The sequence below is a fragment of the Calidris pugnax genome, unplaced genomic scaffold (genome assembly GCF_001431845.1).
Source record: "Calidris pugnax isolate Ruff unplaced genomic scaffold, ASM143184v1 scaffold50, whole genome shotgun sequence".
Lineage (NCBI taxonomy): Eukaryota > Metazoa > Chordata > Aves > Charadriiformes > Scolopacidae > Calidris > Calidris pugnax.
Genome location: NW_015090780.1, coordinates 3,104,896 through 3,126,905, shown reverse-complemented (window position 1 = coordinate 3,126,905; position 22,010 = coordinate 3,104,896). Strand labels below are relative to the sequence as shown.

At 46.7% G+C, this 22,010-nt stretch overlaps 2 protein-coding genes across 2 annotated transcripts in view; one reads left to right on the top strand and one right to left on the bottom strand.

The window, feature by feature from the left end:
* The window catches only part of COL9A3 (collagen, type IX, alpha 3), a 38,943-nt gene extending 23,356 nt beyond the window's left edge, over window positions 1-15,587 (top strand). The window contains exons 15-32 of the mRNA XM_014957000.1: window positions 1,197-1,250; window positions 1,992-2,045; window positions 2,443-2,496; window positions 2,804-2,857; window positions 3,478-3,531; window positions 4,430-4,474; window positions 4,933-4,986; window positions 5,301-5,354; window positions 6,547-6,600; window positions 7,536-7,607; window positions 11,003-11,038; window positions 11,305-11,349; window positions 11,494-11,526; window positions 11,905-12,051; window positions 12,348-12,402; window positions 13,354-13,536; window positions 13,778-13,855; window positions 14,585-15,587. Of these exons, the coding sequence (XP_014812486.1) occupies window positions 1,197-1,250; window positions 1,992-2,045; window positions 2,443-2,496; window positions 2,804-2,857; window positions 3,478-3,531; window positions 4,430-4,474; window positions 4,933-4,986; window positions 5,301-5,354; window positions 6,547-6,600; window positions 7,536-7,607; window positions 11,003-11,038; window positions 11,305-11,349; window positions 11,494-11,526; window positions 11,905-12,051; window positions 12,348-12,402; window positions 13,354-13,536; window positions 13,778-13,855; window positions 14,585-14,760 (1,302 nt within the window). The 3' untranslated portion in view covers window positions 14,761-15,587. The remainder of the gene's footprint in view (window positions 1-1,196; window positions 1,251-1,991; window positions 2,046-2,442; window positions 2,497-2,803; window positions 2,858-3,477; window positions 3,532-4,429; window positions 4,475-4,932; window positions 4,987-5,300; window positions 5,355-6,546; window positions 6,601-7,535; window positions 7,608-11,002; window positions 11,039-11,304; window positions 11,350-11,493; window positions 11,527-11,904; window positions 12,052-12,347; window positions 12,403-13,353; window positions 13,537-13,777; window positions 13,856-14,584) is intronic.
* A 116-nt stretch (window positions 15,588-15,703) lies between these two features.
* Window positions 15,704-21,763, bottom strand: TCFL5 (transcription factor-like 5 (basic helix-loop-helix)). The gene is given in 7 exon segments (XM_014956989.1): window positions 15,704-16,692; window positions 16,694-16,783; window positions 17,432-17,573; window positions 17,998-18,241; window positions 18,833-18,992; window positions 19,859-20,045; window positions 20,759-21,763. Coding segments are annotated over 7 exon segments (1,581 nt in total). The 5' UTR covers window positions 21,493-21,763; the 3' UTR covers window positions 15,704-16,668.
* Between the last annotated feature and the right edge of the window lie 247 nt (window positions 21,764-22,010).

Here is a 22,010-nt window from a genome sequence, read left to right as displayed (position 1 = left end):
TGAGGGGGAGGGAGCTCAAGGAGAAATAAGACGGGGAGGGCCCTGGCTTTGCGTTGGCAGCCTCGTGCTATCTTGCCCTTTGTCTAATTAATTTTTTCTCTTCCAGGGAAACCCTGGCCCCCCTGGTCCCCCAGGCATCCCCGGCAGCGTTGGCCTGCAGGTAACGTCTTCTGGTCAGACCAGTTCCTGGGACCTTTTCACCATGAAACTCAGTGGTGCTATCAATCACCCTGTGTTACACAAACAAGCTCCTGCCTTGGCATAATCACGGATGTGATGATGCTGGTGAAAAAACAAATGGTGCTGGTTTCACTGAGCTTTAATTCAGGTCCTGCTTTTGGCACCTCACCTTGGATGAAACATCCAAATGATAGCCACTGTCTTGCTGGTACACCAGGAGAGACCTGGGCAGGTTTTGGGTGGATCTGAGGCTGAACTGGACTGGGGACAGCAGGACTCCGGATGTCTCTCTGCATGGGGTGTCTTCAGTGTTACTTGCTCAGAGCTCATCACTGAAAGGGAAAGTGTCTTGTTTGTGCATCAGAAGATTGAGCTTTCTGCTGCTCTTCACTGCTTCTTAATGTTCTCTGTGTTGATAAGTGGCTACATCATGCTGTTCTGCTGTTTTATGTTTAGCAGTGATTGGGTTTTAACTGATTTGTTTTCTTAATTAGGGCCCAAGAGGATTGAGAGGCCTCCCTGGTCCAATGGGTCCAGCTGGTGACAGGGTAAGAAAACCTTCTGATTATTTTTTATTTTTTTCCACTCCACCACCAGTTTTTCTCGTGCAAGGTCCAGGTGGCATTTGTCCTTACTGTCTCCTCAGTGAGAACAGGGTCGGTCTCCACCTCATTGTGGCTTTGGACTTTTGCCAAAGTCCCTTGACCATTGCCCTAGAGGCTGAATGGGTTGGAATTTGATAAAGCCATGCATTTATTGAGGAACAAAAGCGTGATCAAGATAGCGAGGCCAGGAATTGATACCAGTGTATCACAGAGACAATGCTGGGGGGATCCAGAGTGAAAACCTGCTTGTTTGGGGGGAATCTTTTGCCAGATTCTATTGGCAGGTAGCAACAACTATGGGGTGGCTTTCCAGGGCTTTGTGTGTTTTCTTAGATTGCGGTGTAAGGTGGGGATACTGTTACTTCCCCCTCCACCAACCACCACCTTACAGTGATGTGTTATGCTTTGCAGGGTGACATTGGTTTCAGAGGGCCACCTGGAATCCCAGGACCTCCAGGGAAAGCTGTATGTATCTACTGCTCACCATCCCCACGGCCCCACAGCCAAAACCTAACGTTTATTACTCCTGCACTAAACTCTTTGCTGCTGGTGAACAGGGGGGCTGTGCTGACCGGCTCCACCAGATTATCCCCTCTGCCTTTTTCCCTCCAGTTTGAGCAATGTTATTTCACCTGCCCCAGATCTCATCATGTCTTTCCCTCCATCGTAAGAAAACGCCTCATTAAATTATTAACTTATGGCCTCAAGTTACACCAGGGGAGGTTCATGCTGGATATTAGGAAAAGTTTTTTCACCGAAAGGGTTCTCAGCCATTGGAATGGGCTGCCCAGGGAGGTGGTTGAGGCCCCATCCCTGGAGGTGTTCAAAAGACGGGTTGATGTAGTGCTGGGAGGTATGGTTTAGTGATGGTGTTGCTTTTTGTTTGTTGTGTGGGTGTCTATTTTTGTCAAAATTAGGTTGATGGTTGGACAAGATGATCTTTAAGGTCCCTTCCAACCTGGAAGATTCTGTGATTCTGTGAAATGAGGGGGAGGATGGTCTCTGCCCCGAGGGGTTGTTGGTGAAGTCCCTGCTGCGATTGTCTGTGTGTCAGGAATCACAGCGTGTGACTGAGGAAGCGCAGCCCAGCTCCCGTCTCTGCTGATGGCAGCAAACAGCCCAAAAACCTTCCTTTGCACCCCTGAAACGTTAGTGTTTGTCACTGCCTGCTGAAGATGCTTAACGACTTTTCTTCCTCTGCCACAGGGAGACCAAGGAACCAAAGGACCTCAAGGGTTCAGGGGGCCCAAAGGCGACACTGTAAGTGCAGAAAAACACCCGTCCGCTCCAATTTTGGATGTGACGTGTAAAGAAGTCTGTTTCATGTGTCTATTAGAGCTTGCCCTCCCTTTATTTCAAAGAGATGAAAGTATTCCTCTCAAAAATGAGATTTTTAAGTCTTGCTAAAGATGCCTAAGTGCTTCTTACACTCCAGAGTGCAAGGATGGGATCTTACATCTCCGTCCCTTGAAACGACCAAGAATTTTCCCAGCATTGGGCCAGTTTTCTGGTGTGAACCACTGTACCTCCAGGAACAGGACAGGAGCCAGCACAAGCTGAATGAAATGTCCCCACAGAGTTTGAGTGTTGTCTTTGTTGACCGGTTGTTCTTAAGGGTTTTGTCCTGAGTAACGTGGAATTTCTTGTTGATTTCTAGGGTAGACCTGGACCAAAAGGAAACCCAGGCCCTCGGGGGCTCATAGGAGAACCCGTAAGTCAATTAAGTAGGATGCAAAAGTCTCACTGTTCTGCTTGTGGATGGTGAGATAAAACACGATGGGAGGAATCTTGCATTTTACAGTCTTTGCTATCAAACTTCTGCTCGGTGGGTCTGTGTAACCTTCAGTGTAGTCCTGGCTGGGCCAGGCTCAGTTGTACTGCTGGGGATGAAAAAAATCTCCCTGTCCCCCAGTACAACTGGAGTCAGACCCGTTGCCAGAAGGTTCTTTGATGTGAATGTATTTTGCAAACCATGGTATCTGCTCCACAGCCCTAACCTGTGTCGTGTGTGGTTGCAGGGCATGCCTGGCAAGGATGGGCGAGATGGAGCTCCTGGACTCGATGGTGAGAAGGTTTGTAAAGTCCTACTTAAACGCTGCAGGAAAGATTTCCGTTGGTGTCCCATGTGGATTGCAAAGCTGCTGGTGCTTGTCAAGGAGGAGCATGGCTGGAAAGCTGCTGCTTCTAAAGGGCCTTTCCAGCAGTGTAACTAGTGAAGAAGAGAGAAGTTGCTTCTGTTAATTAATCCCAAGGAAATTCCCTAAAGAAAGAAGATGCACATATGGGCCATGCACATATGATCTGAACTCAGCCGTGTCCCTAGACTTTGCAGTTCCTATTGGCTGACTCGAGGCCTTCAGAGATGCCTTTTCAGAGCTGTTGACAGAGGCATCTGTTTATTTTAATTGCCTGTGGACAAAGTGCTGTCAGGTACCAGTTGCCTGGTGTTTGAATGGTGATCCCACAGGAACGTGGACCGTGTCCTTCAAGGAAGGCTGGGAGCTGCCTGGGGACAAGGGACACACCTGGGAGCTCTGGGCATCCACTGGGTGCCCACCTCCTGTAGACACAATGGGTTCTTGGCCCCGGGGAGGGAGACTATTACAAATGCCTGTTTGGGAGTGTGTCCCCCACACGTGTCAGACCGTTTTCCAGTACCAGAAGGTCCCTCCTGACCTCTCAATATCCGCAGGGTGATGCAGCTCGCATGGGTGCTCCTGGAGAGAAGGGACCAAACGGACTCCCTGTGAGTATGGCAGCAGGACCCGTCACCTTCGGGGGGTACAGCAGCCTGGCCTGTCTACAGAGACCCTTCCTGGGGAGAGGGGGGGTGGTTTGGGTGTTGTCTCATGAGGGGCTCCATTGAAGCCAAGAGGAAATGCCCTTATCCCACCTTACAAACGGGGAGCCATATACAAGACAGAATCTACAGAGACCCTTCCTGGGGAGAGGGGGGTTGGTTTGGGTGTTGTCTCACAAGGGGCTCCATAGAAGCCAAGAGGAAATGCCCTTGTCCCACAATACAAACAGGGGAGCCGTATACAAGACAGAGCAGAAAACATCTGGAGTAGCACCAAATACTAATACAGTGATACCCTGGCTTTTGGCTGCTTTGGCTCTGTTTAAAATTTATATTTGAGAGGGATTTTCTCTTTCACGTCCCAGTGATGTGCATCCCTCATGCAGGAGGGTAAGAGCTGGGATACAAGTAACTGTAATTAAACAATATCCTGAGCTCTGTCCCTGCCTTACGAGAGTTTGTTGGCAAAGTTTTTCATCTCTCCAATCTTCCAACTATTTAAATAGAGGTAGAGTATTCCTTTCTTCCTGTCTTACAGAATATTTTTGAACTCCCCTGGAGAGAGGTTTCTGCTGTGCAAAGTGTTGCTGCTGTTGCTCTATTTGTATATTCCTCCTCTGTGCTCTAATTGTCCAGGATTAGCGTATGTGGAGCTGTTAGTGCAGCCAACAAGAGGGGAATTAAAGCCATAATTTTCATGGTGGAAGCTGCAGAAATGTAAATCCTCCATTGCTTCAAGCAAACGTTGCTCCTTGTGTGTCAAATCAGACCAGAATAACAAATCTAATAACTCCACTTCTTCTGATCTTGCTTTAATATTGGGGTTGGGTTTTATTTTTTTCAGGGGCTGCCTGGAAGAGCAGGTATTAAAGGCTCAAAGGGTGAACCAGTAAGTGAATCTTTCTAATGGTGGGTACTGGTGGGGAAGCTACTAAACTTGTCACCTGCGTCGTTATTCTTGTTAATCTTCATGCATGAGATAGCACTGCAGGAAGACACTTCTCCCTGCATCAAGGTGATGAGGAAATGAATGAAATGGGGAGTCCTGAGCATCCCTCCAAAAGAGCTCAGTCCAAGATGGGCTGTGGTGGCACTGGCCTGGGGCTGGCAGCTCTCCCTGCTCCCAGGACAGGACTTACAGCTGATTTGCTCTTTAAATGTCCACAAAATGTCTTTAAATGCCCACAAAATGTTCTTTAAATAACCATTCTTTAGAGTTTTCTCTTCTTGGTCTTAAAACTGTAAATGTTTAAAGCTGTTTTGATTTCCTGACCCGGGTTCTGACTCCCTCCTCTGTTCTTTCTCCAAAGTTGTGCCCTGACTGAGTGTTTGCTTTCTCCCCTGCAGGGCAGCCCTGGAGAGATGGGAGAGGCAGGTCCCTCTGGAGAGCCGGGCATCCCTGTACGTATCCCCATCATTGACACCTATCCTGAGCTTTGCTGAGGGTGTTTTAAACCAAGCAGTGAAGCTGGGGCTCGTGTGCTGCTTCCTTGCACCAATAAAGCTTTTAATAACATGATAAGTGCCTGTAATGCACGGGGATGAGCACTCCCAGGCAGCCCCATGCAAGCAGGGCTTGTGGATGGGGCAATGGGACAGGGAATTTGGGATTGAAAGAGCCTGGGATCCAGGAATCTGGCTCTGCAGTGGGTTGGAAAAGGGTGGATTTGTGGCTCCTGAATGACTTTGGTGACTGACGGTGGTGTTCTTGCCAGGGTGATGTTGGTGTTCCTGGAGAGAGGGGTCTGCCAGGACCCAGAGGAGCAACCGTGAGTACCAGGCTGCTTGTAAATCACAGGGGGACCAAAGTCGAGTTGGGTACCTGGGATTAGTCTCTGGATAAAACAACAGGCCACATTCTCTCTTGGCATTGTCTCTGGGGAGTTTTGGCCACAGAAGAATTACTGCCCCATAAGTGGGTCAGGTCCTGCTCTCCCTGGCGGCTCCGTGCACTTGCAAAGTTTGGCAAAGAAAGCTGTAGTTGTCCAAGGAGGTTGTGGGGCTGCTACAGCTCAGGCAGCAGAGATGGGACAGCCAGCAGTTCCCTGACTGGGTGGTGATAATCACGTTCAGCTTGTGCTGAATTTGAATCATTAATGAAGCAAAACTCCCCTGAGGTTGCTGCGATGTGCGTTGGCACCAGCTCGTGGAACGTGAAATCCCTCCCGTTCCTGTGTCGTGTTCCTTGGAGCTGTAGAATTTCACTGCAAAACCCAAAGCCGTACAGGCAGGGAAACCCATCCTCAGGGTGAATGGCAGGGGCTTGAAAAGGGTTAAAAAGCTTCAGACCTGTTGGGAATCTCCTGCTGTTCTTACCCATCCCACCTCGTGACAGAGCTTTGCTTGAGGCATCTGTTTCAAGAAGAGACACTTTCCGAGATGGGATTTAGACACCTAAATTACTTGGGGCTCTTTTCACCCAAGATTTTTATTGCATGTGATTTTTCTCAGTAGAAAGCAATAGAGACTCCTAATGGTAATGTTCTAACGTTCAGGCTCTGTCTAATGAGCCGTGCTCTGAAAAGCACCTGCACTAACAGCATAAGGGGCTTTTCCTGTGTTGCTGCTACAAAGTGTGTCCAAGCAAGTGGACGCAATTGCCATTTTTCACGGCCAAGAACCCATAGCAAGTGTTTTACAGTAGTTTCTTGCAGAGCTGGATCAATTAAAAGTGTAATACTGGGGTCATGATCCCCTTTACTGTATATTGTCTGTGCTCTGGTGTGCTTCCACCTTTTGCTGTCCCTGATCTTTACTGCTCATGAGCATGCTGTGTCATTGAGCATTAATATATACAAATAATAATATTAACCATAATAAATAAACCCCGAGCTCTGCTTCACAGTGGCTCATCAGGTCTACCAGCAATGCCACTGAGCCACTGGAGCCAATCTAATCACCCAAGGGACTTACCTGGCCCCAAATTTTCTCCTTACCAAAGCTTTTCTTTCTCTTTTTCAGGGCCCACTTGGTCTTCAAGGCCCCGTGGGAGCCCCCGGTGTCAGAGGTTTCCAGGTGGGTATGCTGACCTGGGTAATTTAATGTGCAGTTAATTTCCAGGGGTAATTTAATGTGTATCACGTCCTGGCCGGCCACTGTTCTGCAAAGCTCTGGCCAGACAAGTGTGTGATGGCAACAAGTGATGGAAGAAATGGCCAGAACCAGATTGACACCTTCATTAAGGCAGCACCGTAGAAGCAGCAGGAGGCTGGATGGTCTGCCTGCTGGAACAATGTCTATTTACCATTTGTTTGCAAAGGAAAGGCTTGAGTTTGCCCTCTGTAAAGACACCTTAATTCCTCCTGGATCTGGGCACTCCCAGCCTGTGCATCTTCAGTCAACTCCTCCTTCTGCTGCATGGGGGGGGTCTCATGTTTTGTCCTCCCCTCTCCATGGGAGTGTTCACAGCCAGCATCACTGTTTCCCCAGTGAAACCGGCTGAAAACCAGTGTAGGGTGGTACCTTCTGGGAGCATCACTTGGTCAGGAGTTGCAGCAAAAGACCTGGGGCACTCTGCCCGGGTGGCTGAAACGTGGTGGGGCAGAAGTTGGTGAGCTCTTCCGACCAACGCAAGTGGTACCAGCAGTCAGCAGGTGATCCCTAGGTCCTGGGTGGGGAAAGAACCAGTGAAACCAGCTGAAAACCAGTGTAGGGTGGTACCTTCTGGGAGCATCACTCGGTCAGGAGTTGCAGCAAAAGACCTGGGGCACTCTGCCCGGGTGGCTGAAACGTGGTGGGGCAGAAGTTGGTGAGCTCTTCCGACCAACGCAAGTGGTACCAGCAGTCAGCAGGTGATCCCTAGGTCCTGGGTGGGGAAAGGAGAGAGGACATCGAAGACAAATGACCTTTTTGAAGGTGACATGGAGAGTGTTGAACTCTGGGGATGTCGAGATAGTCAGGGTTTCCTGGAACTATAAGCTGTAGCTCTTCCTTTGTTGTTTTCCTAACAGGGTCCCAAAGGTGCCAGCGGTGAGCCTGGCCTTCCTGGTCCAACTGGAATTCGTGGAGAGCCAGGTGACAGGGTAAGGAGAAGACATCTGTAACCAATTCCTGTTCGGGAGATGTGAAATTAGAGCCTAACGGAGTCCCCAGACACGGGGTAGCTGATGTCACCCCAGCAAACACGAGCAGGGTGGGTAGAAGGTGGGTTCCTTGGGTGTCCCAGCCCATCCTCTGGGGCTGTGATGTGCCCGAGACGGACACTGGGGCAGGCAGCAGGACTGTGCTGTTCCTGTCCTTGCTTCCATCTCAGTTCAGCAGCTCACACTATTTTCAGACGGCAGGAATTGTTCAAAAGAGACTTTGGGCTCCATTTCTAGCCAGAATAGAGGACTGATTGGGATTTTTCCTGCTCTGTGTGCTGATTTCACCAAAGCTTTGCTCCCCAGGAGCACAGGGGGACAGCGTTTTTGTCATTCAGGTGCTTGATTAGGATTTCTGGATTATTTTTTAAAAAAATTACAGTTTACTCAAGTGATTTCCCTTCTGAACAGCAGCACACCCGGGCCCAGACCTCGGAATAAACGCAACTTTTTATTTAAATGAATTAATTCTCATTTAAAAGAAGCCAGTGGGGTAGAGTGAATGATGTTTGTTCGGGGCTGGGGGGAGAACAGAGGCCGTGTGTTCCCCGGCTCCCTCCACCCCAGCCCCAAGGTGAAATTCCTGTGCAAGCGATGGGGCCTCACAATGGCCCTTCTGTGCCGGCTCCAGGAGGGTTTCAAAGAGCCTCTTGGAGGGACCGTGGGCCTGGAAGGGCAGAACAGGAGGGTTATTGTGGAGCTGCAGGGTCCCGACTGCATTTGGGGCTTCGTTGCGGTGAAAAAATGTATGTTTAGAGGGGAAGAGGCCCCTGCGCGGGGCAGCGGGTGTCCAGGGAGCTGCTCCGAGCCCAGGGAGGGAAAACGTTGTGCTTAAAGTGAAATAAAATATAATCTAGGTTTTATTTCTGCCTCTGAAGTGGAGTCTAGTTACTCTAGGGTGTAATTACTGATTATTTCTTAACACCCCAGCTCGTTTCCCCCAGGAAAACAGGCTGTGGCAGGTTTGGGTAAAAGGCTGGAGATTTTCCACCTCCACGTATGGGATGGGTGCTCGGGGTAACCTCCAGTTGTGCCACCGGTGTCGGTGACAGCCATGTGTCCCTGGAGTCCTCCTCCCCGTGGGCAGCAGTGAGGGCTGTGCCGGAGATCAGCCAGAGAGTTTTGGGCTGGGAAGAACCTAAAACCTCTGAGAGTGTCTCTATAGCTTAAACAAACAGCCTCTGCTGCTGGGGGGGCTATGGGGTCTGCTGGGGGTGGACATGGAGCTTTTAATGATTTGCTTTTAATGATTTGCTTTGGTGCCAGCCCAGGGTGCTGGTCCCCACGCGTACAAGGAGGAGAGCTGCAGATGCAGGATCAATAGGTCACACTGTGCCAGCCGTGGTGAACTCATTGTGCTTAATTCTGTTTAGGTTTTTTTTTCCGAAGGAAAAAATATATATATTCCTGCAAGCCTGATTTAACAGGTCCCGATATGCTTTTCCACGGTCCTTGGACTGACTGTGGCCAGGAATATAAACCGGCATATCAGTAATTGTGTTTTCCTGCATGAAAAGTACAAGAGGTTTAATGTGTTTGACCATAAGATATAAAATAGCATTGAGGTGACATAAACCATCTTGTTGGAGAGGGACATTGGGGAGGGGAAGGATTTGACTGTTATTGCTGAATATTTTTCCTAAGGATTTTTATTAGGATTGAATTCCTGGGGACCCGGGGAGCTGCCAGTCACCCGGGGCAGGGTCTCTCGGCTCCCCACTGGCATCAGAAGATGCTGGGCAGAAATGTCACCTGTGAGGGTGGCTGGTGGCCCTGGGGCTGGTGGTCCCAAAGTCCTGTGGCTTGTTCCTGCTGCTAGGGATTCTTACTGCTGTGAATGACACCGTTTTGAATCCAAATCTTTTGGGCTGAGCTTTTCCTGAAGGGACACGTGTCTTTGGTGACTGAGCCAGGTTTTACTGCCGTAACTTTCATGGGGCCTTCGGCCTCTGTCAAGCTGGAGGTTTCCATCTGGGTGATGATGTTCAAAAAAGAGTGTATCGCCTCTGCCATCAGCAAACATAAAAGGGGAGTTATAAATAGCCACAGCAATTCTTGCAATTCTGCATTCCATGGTCTGTTTTGCCGAGAGTTATTGTTTTCTTTAATAGAAATCCCCCCTTTTTTTTAAACGTATCAGTGCTTGACTTGAGCAAAGTGACATGCCCTTGTCAGATGTGTTTGTCCTCCTCAGAGATTCTGTTCTGCAGAGCCAGTTATTAAAAAAAGGTCAGTTTGCAGATGCCAGATTGATGAATGTGCTGTAGAAATCCCATCTGAAGGGTAAAATCATTGAATTTCCCACATAGATTTTTGCAGTAAAAATCCTGGGGTTTCTCCTGAGCTCCTGGTTGGTTCCGCTAAAGGGACCCACCGTCCCAGAATTGGGCTGAAAATGTCTCCTTGTCATCTCTTTGAGTGCCAGGTAGAGAGAGTTAAAGTTGGAGGGATTTTTCAAGCTGCCTGAATTATCCTGAGGGTGATAATCAACTGCCTCATCTAAATGTATTTCATTCCTGTGGCCGCCTTGTTCTGTGAATCTCGAAGTCAGGAGCACCTGACTCTAAATCCCCAGGAAAACTGACAGCCTGATAAAGCCTTGAAAAACCAGCCTGATTCTTTGCCGTTGTGGCAGTAAATGTTCTCGTTCTGTTTTTATACCGCAAGTTAATTCAGTCTCCTCCTCACACCTTCAGGTGTGGAAGGCAGAGAGCAGTTGCCCACCAGTCTCATCCTGGGCCCCGTCATTTAATTTGTGAATTTGTTAAATTGCTGTTTCGGTCATGAGAGTGAGGTGACAATAATGAAAAGCAGAGGGGCAGAAATAAAAGAGATCCATCCCCTGGGAGGGATGAGAAAGATGAAACAGGTTTTGAAAAGTAGGATTTAAAGAAGATAATTCAGCGTAGTTTTATTCAGGGGATTGAGGAGGATGGTGTGAAAAGGGCCAGTGGGGTTAACCTGTGCCAGGCAGGTGGGGAGTGGGGTGTTGACCATCTCAAGGAGGTCTCTCTGCTGTGGTTGGAGGAGGAGGTGGTGGGCATAAGACCACCAGGACTTAACTGGGAGGTCCTGCCTGGTCTGGGAGCTGCAGCTGCTTGGTGCCATAGGCAAGAGGCCTGAGAAACTGTCCTACAACACACAACTAGCTTAAAAGGGCGCTTAAAATCTCTTCTTGCTCCAAAGGAGTATGAATAGGATTTAGTCCCTCCTTCTTGGCAGTTGGGAGACTCATTCCCAGGCCCCTGTGGGGGGGGAATGTCTGACCGCAGCAGGAATTCACAGGAAAACAGCAGTTTGAGCTGACTTGCCTTCTTTCTTTTACTTATTCTCAGGGTCCTACCGGTGCTCCTGGTCCCAAGGGTAACCAGGTGAGTGAAGCTGCTCCTTCTCCTGGGATAACTCCCCTCCCATAGTCCCCAGAGATATTTAAACCGTGCCCGAGGTGCAGGGGGCACCAGGGGAAGAGGCTGCTGTAGAGTTCAGCTTTGGGAGGAGAGAACGTCCTCTTGCTGCAGCAGCTCTACAAGCGCTGAGTGTCCCCATCTCCTGTAGGAGCTGAGGTCACCCACGTCTCAGAGCGAGCCTTGTTGTCAATAATCTGTGTGCAGTGTTAATTCTGGTGTCTCACCCCCAGGGCATTGCTGGAGCAGATGGCCTCCCGGGTGACAAAGGAGAACTGGTAGGTTCCTCGGATTCAGTGGAGTTGGCTCCCAGACAGATGGGTCCAGGTGCCGTGTTCGTGTCACCTCAGCTTCCCAGAACCTGGGAGACTGGACTTCAGATGCATGTTTTGTGAATCTTATTTCCCTTTTCTTTCTAACAGGGTCCCTTTGGTCCCCCCGGCCAAAAAGGAGAGGTACGTGTCAGACACCGCGGGCTCATGCCTGGAAGGGTTGGGGAGTAAAGGTGCTTATCACATCTTTTGGTGATGGATCTCCATAAACTACGTTCTGGCGTTGCTTCCTAGAAGCACCTTTACTTCGTGGCCATTCTATAAAATCCATGACAATGACAATTTTCTTGGGGCATTCAAATGTGCTTGATCGTGACAAGAGCAGGGACTCCTCTTGGCACAACCTGTATTTATAAAATCACTCCTACGATGTAAGAAACGTTCGTGGTCAGCCAGATCAGTTAAGGAAACCCAAAGAAAGGCTTAATTGATTCTTCTGAGAAAAGAATGGACTGTGTTTTCTGTTTTAAATGGTTTTTTTTTATTCTTTCTTCATCACAGCCAGGAAAAAGAGGAGAACTTGGTCCGAAAGGCGTGCAAGGACCTAACGGGACAGCCGGGGCACCGGGGATCCCGGGACACCCAGGACCCATGGGCCATCAGGGGGAGCAGGGCGTGCCCGGCGTCACGGGGAAACCGGGGCCTCCTGTAAGTACCACCCCTTGTGGGGCGCAGTTGGGGGGTCCCTGAGGTCAATAGGAAAGGCCAGAGAAGCCCCAGATGAAATATCTGATCGTTAAAAGGAATCTCTGCCATTAGTGTGACGGAGCTGCTAAACTGAAACCCTCACCTTTTGGAAAGAGGGAAAACCCAACCCCTCTTCCCCCGGGATCCTGCGCTTCCCACCGAGCTGCTGGGAAGGAGTTTCCCCTCCCAGAGCTGCTGTCGGGGCTGGGTGTCCATAACATCGTTTGTGTAAGGCCAGATCCTTCTGTTAATTACAGGGCAAAGAGGCCAGTGAGCAGCGTATCAGAGAGCTCTGTGGGGAAATGATAAACGGTGAGTGTTACGGGGAGAAAACTGACTTTATTTGCCACATTTAGTGGGAGATGAGTAGATCCTTGAACACGAGATGGCTCCTGAGATTTGTTATTTTCCTGTCTTAATAAGAAAAGTGACGTTGACCTTTAATGTAAGGAAATTATTCTGGAGGTCACCTTGTCTGGGATGTCCTTCATTTTTCTAAAATTAGTATTTTTAAATGATTCATCCTGGTGCTACTCGAATTGTGCCAAAACCAGCCTTGAAAGAAGTTTCTCACGCACTTGTCTGCCCTCAGCCGGGTCGTTCTGAACTCCAGCTCCTCCCTCAGCACCCCCAGCCCCCAGAGAGCCCCCTTCTCTCAAAACTTACTGCTCTGCATCTATGGTCACTGTTTGGAATGAAGTTAAGCTCTGAAATATTGGTTCAGAAGACTCGTTTTAATTATTTTAAGTATCATTTTCTAGAATATTTGATATCTTTTAAAGTGGTTTAGGAAACGGGAGATATCAATGACTTAGAAACCTGCAGGTGTCTGAGCAAAATCTTCCTCTCTGGGGATGTAGAAATAAAAATAATTTTAAAAAAATGATGAGAACACAGACCGATGTCCCATCGTTTTAATTATTTTAAGTATCATTTTCTAGAATATTTGATATCTTTTAAAGTGGTTTAGGAAACGGGAGATATCAATGACTTAGAAACCTGCAGGTGTCTGAGCAAAATCTTCCTCTCTGGGGATGTAGAAATAAAAATAATTTTAAAAAAATGATGAGAACACAGACCGATGTCCCATTTCCTCCTGCCAGGAGCGGTGAGGGTGTAGGGGTGGGGTGAGGGTGCAGGGGTGGCAGGGTGACCCTGCAGTTCCCAGGTCCTCCCTCAGTTGAGGACACTTGGTGGCAGAGGACGAACAGCCAAGAAAAGAGTGAAAATGTCAAACGTGCCGTTTTTAATTGTTTCTTTCAGACCAAATAGCCCAGTTGGCTGCCAACCTGAGGAAGCCCTTGGCTCCTGGAATGACGGGTCGTCCTGGCCCAGCTGGTCCCCCAGGTCCTCCCGGTGCTGTGGGAAGCGTTGGACATCCCGGTCCTCGCGGTCCCCCCGGATACAGGGGGCCAACAGGAGAACTCGGTGACCCTGGGCCCAGAGGTAAGTCCAAACCAACCTGCTTCTCCCTTTTTTGCCCATGAAATAAACTGCAAACTTGTACCAATTTCAGGAAGAAAGGTCAGGCCCTGGGCAGCTCATGTGGTTCCAGAGGGTGGGTTTGAGTCTTTAGGGTGCAGCGTAAGCAAAGATCCTACCCAAGGATGGCCTGAGGACTCTGAGTTCCTCTTGTCTCTCCCCCTCCTTGCACCCTCCCCACTGAAACTGTCTATTTTTGATTAAGGTGACACTGGCGAAAAGGGAGACAAAGGACCTGTTGGTCAAGGCATTGACGGGCCTGATGGTGACCAAGGACTTCAAGGTAAGGCTGTGCACGTGACTGAATAAACCATGATAAAGTAAAGGCTTAAGAGGGAGAACCCTTAAAGAGCAAGCTGGAAAGCTCCAGCCTGGACCACCAGCTGCGGCCTCCAAACCTCAGCTCGTGTCTCAGGGTGAAACAAGAGAAATAGGGGACAATATTTCATTTTACCAGCAACAAGCCTGGCCTTCCCAGTGCAATGATTCTGAGAGTGTAGAGCTGGTACTGCTCTGTACCTGGCTACACTCCCAGGTCCTAAATCATGAATCCTTCATCAGAGGATTCGGAGATTAATTGATGCAAATTGACAAGTATGTATTAGAAACTTGGAAGAATGTTATTTATTCTGTTCACCCACTAAAGCGGCTTTTCTAATTGCAATTACATCCGCACAGTGATTAACTTGCATCTGTATAATTTCATAAAACCAGTTCTACACTGGTCAGCAGAAGTCAAACACTAAACATCTGCCTTCAACTACACCCAGATCATTCCAGTAAATCCAAATGTATGAAAAAAAACCAACCAAAACCCAACTCACATACTCCAGCTTCAGGTTAAATTTATTCAACACCTTGTACTCAACAGGCCATAACAATTCTGATGTACAGACACACAAAGTATTTTAAATAAATTGAAAAGTAATACATATATACATTTAAAAAAAAAAAAAACAAAGCCAAAAGGGAAGGCAATAATTCCTGTAATCTTTCTCCCCTGCTTGTTTAGGACCACCCGGTGTACCTGGGATCACTAAGAACGGTCGGGACGGTGCTCAGGGTGAACCTGGTCTCCCAGGGGATCCCGGGACTCCTGGGGCTGTCGGGGCTCAGGGAACGCCGGGAATATGCGACACCTCGGCTTGTATGGGAGCTGTCGGAGCATCGACTTCCAAAAAATCATAGAGACAACACACGAGAAGTGGAGAAGTGACTGAGTATTTAAATAAACAGTGCATTGTAAGAAACCAGACAGAATCCTCCTAGTGCTAAATGGACACATGTTCCTTCTATTGTATTAAGTGGAGACTTTGACACAGTTCTATGAAAAAGAAAGCATCAGATTTGAACACTTTAATTGCAAGATGCTTTATGAGTATTTTCTCCTCCCCCCTTCCCCCCAGTTATTTCCCAGAATTTTTACTGCTAAACCACCTCACCTTCCTTTTCTCCCTTTGCTCACGAGACCTGCAAGGGGAAGCAGTGTTCCTTTTTCCATCACCCTCCCCAACTCTACTTAAGATCCTGAATTTTCTGTACAAAGGGTTGAGCCTTGTGGGATGAATCCCTTGGTCTGAGACACAGGCTATTCAGGGATTCGGGCACCTCACTGCTACTCCCATCAGTGGAAATCAGCATTTAAATAGCCCATATTTTAATATCTTAAGATTCTGGCCTAAGTAAAGAGCATAGATATGTGTATGCTGTCTGTTATCAATTGTCAGATGGCACCACAAACATTTGCCAAGACTAGTAAACACTAATCCTCTTGCAATCATATTCTGCAAAGGGTGTAATGTATATATTTTTAATTTACAGGGGAGGATTTTTGTCTATTTCCATATGATAATAAAGGACATTAAGTAACAGCATTTTCACGACCTCTACTTAAGCTATTTGCACAGTAATTGTGGCTGAAACCCCAAATAAGAAAGGATGCTCTTCTGAAGTACAGCCAAAACCACCTGTACGAACTGTTGTAAAAATAAAAGGAGATTTTTTTTTTAACCTTTTCTTTGTGATGGTGTAAGTGTCATTATACACATCAAATTAACTCAGCTGAACGGCATTTTCCAGAACCGGTTTTACTAGGATTGTTTGGAAATAAACTTATACACATCAAATTAACTCAGCTGAACGGTTTTACTAGGATTGTTTGGAAATAAATTGCAGCAAAATTGTCCATATCCGTGATTTAAAACAGGATTATTTTGGGAGACCTTTTTGTACTTTAAAACCTGCCAGCATCATCTATCTTAAAAAATGAATAAAACCACTCTCAGCTCACCCACTATTCTATTCCTGCCCTATATGCTAAAACTTATGAACAGAGGAGTCATATTAATCTCGAAATATGAAAATAGTTTCTGCATTTAAATAATCTACTGTTTACAATGTGCCACTCTTGGACTAAAGTAACAACCTAAGAACCTGTTGGACAGTTGTGTGATAGACATTAAAAACAGGACTATATTTAAAAAAAATGCTAACACCATTGGTTTACTCTTTGGGACCGAGTATATTAAAATATCTACAGCAAATATGGACTTCATAGTATCAGCACAGTTTAGAAACCATGCACTGATTCAATTAACCAATACAGCCTTGAAAATTTTAATGGAAAAAATGGCCATTAGAATGTGGAAACTAATTTCTTTTTACATTGAACAGTACATTTGCATCTAGTCATTAAAATAACAGGACAGACTGACAGTCTACAACTCTACCTAACTGTACTGCAGCATCTTTAAAAAAAATCAATGCTACAACACAAACAAAAAAACCCAAAGCAGAACCAGAAACAGAAAAAGAACGCAGTTTTCTGGTAACTAAAGGGGAAAAATACTTAGCTGTCATGACATTTTCTTGTAGCTTCTGGTCCCAAAGCCCCTTTAAGAGAGCACTGATTGCTATTGCTGGTGGTTAACTTTGGTTTCTGTTTTGAATAAAGTTTTCTTTAAAGCTCTATTTCTATATTATTACAAGTTACGGTTTGCAATTCATATTCAGGATGTAAACAGAGAGAATAAATTACAGTTTGGGCCACTGTTAGCCAGCCACACTTGTCACACAACTCAAGGCGGTCAGTTCAGGCTACTTGGTCTCCATAGCCATGCGTGTTTTCCTGCACTGGGCACGTTACAAATGAGTCTGATCTTGCTATTTTTAGCCTCCTGCCTGTTTTACCACAGAACAGAGTCTCAAATTCCTAAAAAAATCAAAATACAAAAAAAAAATAAAGAACAATTACGTTTAATGTAGGTATTTACTCGAGAGATAAGTTGTTTGTTTCACTAGTGTCTTGGAAAAAAAATACTACGCCTTTAGTAGAAGTGCTGAGGAGCTGCAGCAGTATCTAGACACACTCCAGCTATCCCTTAGGATACTTAAAAGAGCCAGGCTCACTCTGGGGCTGGAGCTACTGGTGTGGTGTTGGGAGCTGGTCATGGGGAATATGAGCCTTTATAGCTCTCACCCGCTTTGAGATCGTGTGGGCATGTAGCTGTGAGTCCCATCATTTAATTATGATCTCGAGAAAATTAAGGAGGGGAGGGTGGGGAGGAATTCTACAGTGCTGTCCTGACAGTATCATGCTCAGGAACTGGGCTAACTTAAAAAAAAAATATATATAAATTTCAAAATCTGATTAGAAAACCCTGACTGAGGACGGCCTATGATTTCACACTACTGAACTGAAACTGTTGTGAGGACAGCTATTAAAAACAAAAAAACATTTTTCAAAGACATTTTCAATGATATAAAGGTCCTTCACAAACAGCATCAAGCAGAAGCGTTCCATATACATTAAAACATTCCACATCTTTATCAAGAACAAAAATGAAATTAGATTTAAAACCTTTTTCAGAGAGTCACCGTGCCTTTCCTGAATGTACTTCAGAAATGAAGTTGTCCACTGTAAAGTCGTTGCTTTATCGGTGTCGATGGTGCAGAAGGGGACCAGGAGATTGAGCTCGTCACAGCAAATCCGGATCCTGCGCCTACGGGGAGATACAAAACGGGGTCAATCCACCCGCAAAAAGGGAGGAAAAAAGTAAAATGAAAGAACTACTCACCCACACTACAAGCCAGAACGTTGGGGAGTTCGTTTGGTTTGCTACAAGCTCTGTGTTTGTGTATTAGTCACGTTATATGCAAGTTACCTTTATAGAATTGGTTAAATGTTTTGAAATCTCTCTTTTTGTTTGTTTATAGAGTAAGAAAGCCAAAGACGACTACACTGAAACATACACACTTTTTTCCTCTAACAAAGAGCAACCCCTCACCACCTCCATTCTTTTCCTTGTTTTACCTAAAACAAAGTATGTCAAATTTACATTTCACTCCGGATAACGACAGCAGTGTTACAGTATTTGTATTTTAGGCTTCAAAGTCTCCTGTCTCACCCCTCCTGGTGGGAATTACCTCCTGTCTCTCTCCATGCGGTTGTGTCTCTCCCTTCGCTGGTCGATCCCCTCCTGTGTCCCGCTCTGCCCCTGCAGACTGGGGTGAGCCTGGGGGGGCTGCCAGGGGCCCTGGGCTGGGGCAGAGCTCTGGGTATCGTCACTCACGTTCTGAATTTCACTCAGAGGTTTGCGATCGACGTTGGAATCCGAGGGGCTGACCCGGCTGCAGCTTCTTCTGTTTATGGCTTGCTTGCATATGGTGTCTTCTTGGAAAAACAAAGAGGAAAAGAAGAACCTATTTATAACCCTCCCACTAATCACTGAAAATGAAGATCATGGACTTTATGTCGAATAATCTTTGAAGCTCTATTGCCAGCCTAGATGAACTCTTACAGCACTGCATGTCCTTTGGAAGCCTGAGGGCACTGCTGGCTGTTTCAAAACCCACCTGGCTTCTGTTTTCTCAGAGAACCCGATGAGATCGTGCCTGCCTTCGACGAGCATTTGAGGCAGACCTTTAGATGTTCCTGACTGGATTTGCTCTGTCAGCTTTGGGGTCAAAAGCATACAAAGAAACCAGTTGCCTGCTCTATCCCCAAATTTTTCCAAGGTACTTTGCAACCTTGGGCCTTCTCATTTCAAGCTAAAGAATTTCTAAAGTCCAGCTAAAATCATAGGTGTTGAACTATTTTGGAGAAATCTACTCCCATACTCCCTAAGCACATCTCAGACATAAAAACCACACCTTGTACGATTCACTAAAATCATATTCATTCTAAACACACAAACATTCAGAAAAAATGTAGATTTGAAGGCCAAGAGCAAGTGAAGTGAAAAGAAGATAAATGATTTACCTCCAACTTTAATCCAAACTTCCTCAGGCAACGCTTTATTCATAGCACCTACTGTCTGTTTTGTGGATTCGATTTCCTGATAGCAGAATGAGAATGTCTTGGGTATCCCAAGGTCTTGATGTTTGGCAGCTTCCAAAATAGTGCAAGATGTTCCAGAGGCCTGTGAAAACCAAACCAGAAATACTTAGAGGACTATATACATAAAAGAGAGACTATTTTGATATCTTCCTGTTAACTTCTTAAGTTTTAGCCCCATGATTCAATGTATTGTATCAGAATAAATCTCAATTACTTCTGCAGACCACAACCATAGGATTTTAACAGATTGCTGCATTTTGGGGGGATACCTCTGACATTTCTGAGTGCCTTGCTGCAGAGGTTACTGCCATAGAAAACGGTACTAAGTGTCTCCTTCTTGTCATAGAAGCATAGGATTGTCTGGGTTGGAAGGGACCTTTAAGATTCAACCATCTACCTAACTCTGATAAAATACATCACTAACCCATGTCTCTAAGCACTATGTTAACCCATCTTTTAAATCCCTCCAGGGATGGTGCCTCAACCCCTTCCCTGGGCAGCCCGTCCCAAGGCTTCATAACCCTTTCCATGTAAAAATTTTTCCTAACATCCAATCTGAACCTCCCCTGGCACAACTTGAAGCCATTTCCTCTTGTCCTAAATTCTTAACAACTTGAGGCCATTTCCTCTTGTCCTAAATTCTTGTCTGGAATGGATGAAGCAGATACACTGATAAACTCAAGAAAAAAAGTCCTCCCAGTAAGAAATCTAACAGCCTATTGGTCATTACCCAGATGGATGCTATTACAAATAATGTAACTGCCACACAATTGGTTTTCATGGCAATTTACTTTCGATGCTCTTAAAGATTAACATAAGAATAAACAAATTGCATTAGAGATCATTCTGATCATCCCTTTTGGGCACAAACCTTTAGAATTACATTACACTTAAGAGGTTACCACCATTAGCATTTGAAATGAGAGTATTGGTGAGCAGGTCACCCACCTGTGCTTGTGCAGGGTTAGCTCCTCCCGCAGCAGAGCAGGCGTTCATGGTAAATAAGGGGTAGGTGAACTGCAGAGAAGGCGCGGCGGGTGCAGGCTTATTTTTCCCCAATGCCACACACTTGTTCTCTTGCTGATGAAGAGGAACACCGATCAGTTCTGAGGGCTGGCGAATCAACGTTACTAAACTTCAAAAAAAAAAACAAAACACAAAAAAAAGCAAGACAGAAAAACACACCAGACTGACTACTTGAAAATGAGGGCAGAAAAATTTACAGCTACACATACTTCTAGTAACTACCAGCAAGAAACCACTTTCAGTTACTTTCATTAGACAGAAATCATTATTCGTGACATATTGCCAACTTCAGGGACAAAAAAAAAATAATAATCAGCTGAGAAGGTATTTTATTCTGTGCAGTAACAATTAAGCTCTATGCCTCACTAAACTCTTTTATCAGCACACTAGTGCAGTTACAGGGCCAGATTGTAAAACACTGTTTTTGCTCAAAATTTCCCCACAGTCAGGCCTCCACATTGTAACACTCATCAACTGCTCCTAATGTTTTATTACGATCAAAAATTTTACTTTGCTTTTAGCGAGTTGCATGTTAAAACCAGGCAATGTTCTTCTCTCGCCTTCACTTACGTTACACGTTGTTATCAAGAATAATTAGTTTTGGAAATACATTCTGCACCATTTATGCAATTATACAGAGGGGCCTCATCTGAGCCAGTGGAGTCGCAGCCACGTTTGACTGGCACAATTTAAAAAAGCCCAATCGATCATTCCCATATATTAAAAAAAAAGTATCTTCTTAGGTTTCAGGTAGAAAATCAGTTTTGAACTATATGACGATACATAGTTTAACAACATAAACTAAAATTAATTGCAACACACTTGTTAAGAGTTACTCCAGATTCTTGGGGTTCTTGACATCTGGGGTTTTCTGTCTGGATGCTGTTGAATCTGTCTTCCAACCGAACTCTGACTGCAGATTTAGATCTAGGCTCTGGTGCCAGTGCCGAATTTTCAACAAGAACATTTTCTTTATTCGCCCCATCAAAACTTTCATCATGTTTAACTTTCACTAAGCTGTATCCTGGGACTTCTACTGAGCCACCGTTAGACGTTTTATCTGTTCGGCTCAAAGGGAGGTTGGACTCGCTCAGCAGCATCATCCTGAGCTCCTGAAAGTCAGCATAGCCCAAACGCGGGTTGGAGCCCAGCAAACTGCTGTCAGAAGTTAACCCCAACTGACAGGGAACTGGGTAAACCGACTGGTTCCCCGAGCTGTTTGATGAACACCCCTCCTGACTGCTGTTCAGGGAGGTCTGGTGCACAGGGGGGTCTGCAGAGTTACCGGGCGAGGAGAGAGAATTGAGCCTAGCTTCCACTTCACCTTCACTAGCTTGTGCCTCCGCGTGCGAGTAAAGTATGTGCTGCAGCTGGGTATATTCAATTTCCATCATCTCCACCAGGCTGACGTCTGTGGTGGTGAAGCTAAGATTTTGCTCACCAAAGGAAACGTCACTTGAGCTTCCAGGTCCAGCAGCCACCGGAGCGGGATCAGGAGCGCTCGCTGTGCTCTGAGGGACGGAGGTCTGGGGCTCCTCTGGGGCTGATCCTGACATGGCTACAGTAAACCTAAGCAGTGACCAACGTCTCTTTCAACAGTAAACCATAAAACCTGCGAGAATTATCATTCTACCCATGAAAAAAAAAAATAAAAAGAGGCAGAAAAAAAATAATAATGCACTTAATATCGATTCTGTAGCACCGTGAGGTGGCAAAGGAAGGAAGGAGCTCCTGTACCGGACAATCTGACCATGTCTCCTCCCCAGGCCAGGGGGAAGCCCGCCCTCCGTCCCACCGACACGGCTGCTCACGACAAACGGGCTCCACCGGCCCGGGGAGAGCGGCTCCGGGCGCTCTGCTGCCTCCGGCTCCCTCAGAGGAGCCCCCGCCAGCCCCCGGGGGGCGAGGAGGGACAGGCCTCGCCTGACTGGAGCCGGGGTGTGGGGGGGAGAGCAGCTCCCTCGTCCCCCCCAGCAACGTCCGGAGGGCGGAATACGGTCTGGGCCGGCGGCGGGGAGGTTCCGGAGGGGAGGGAGGCGGAGGAGGGAGGGGACCCCGCCGGCCGCCTCAGCCC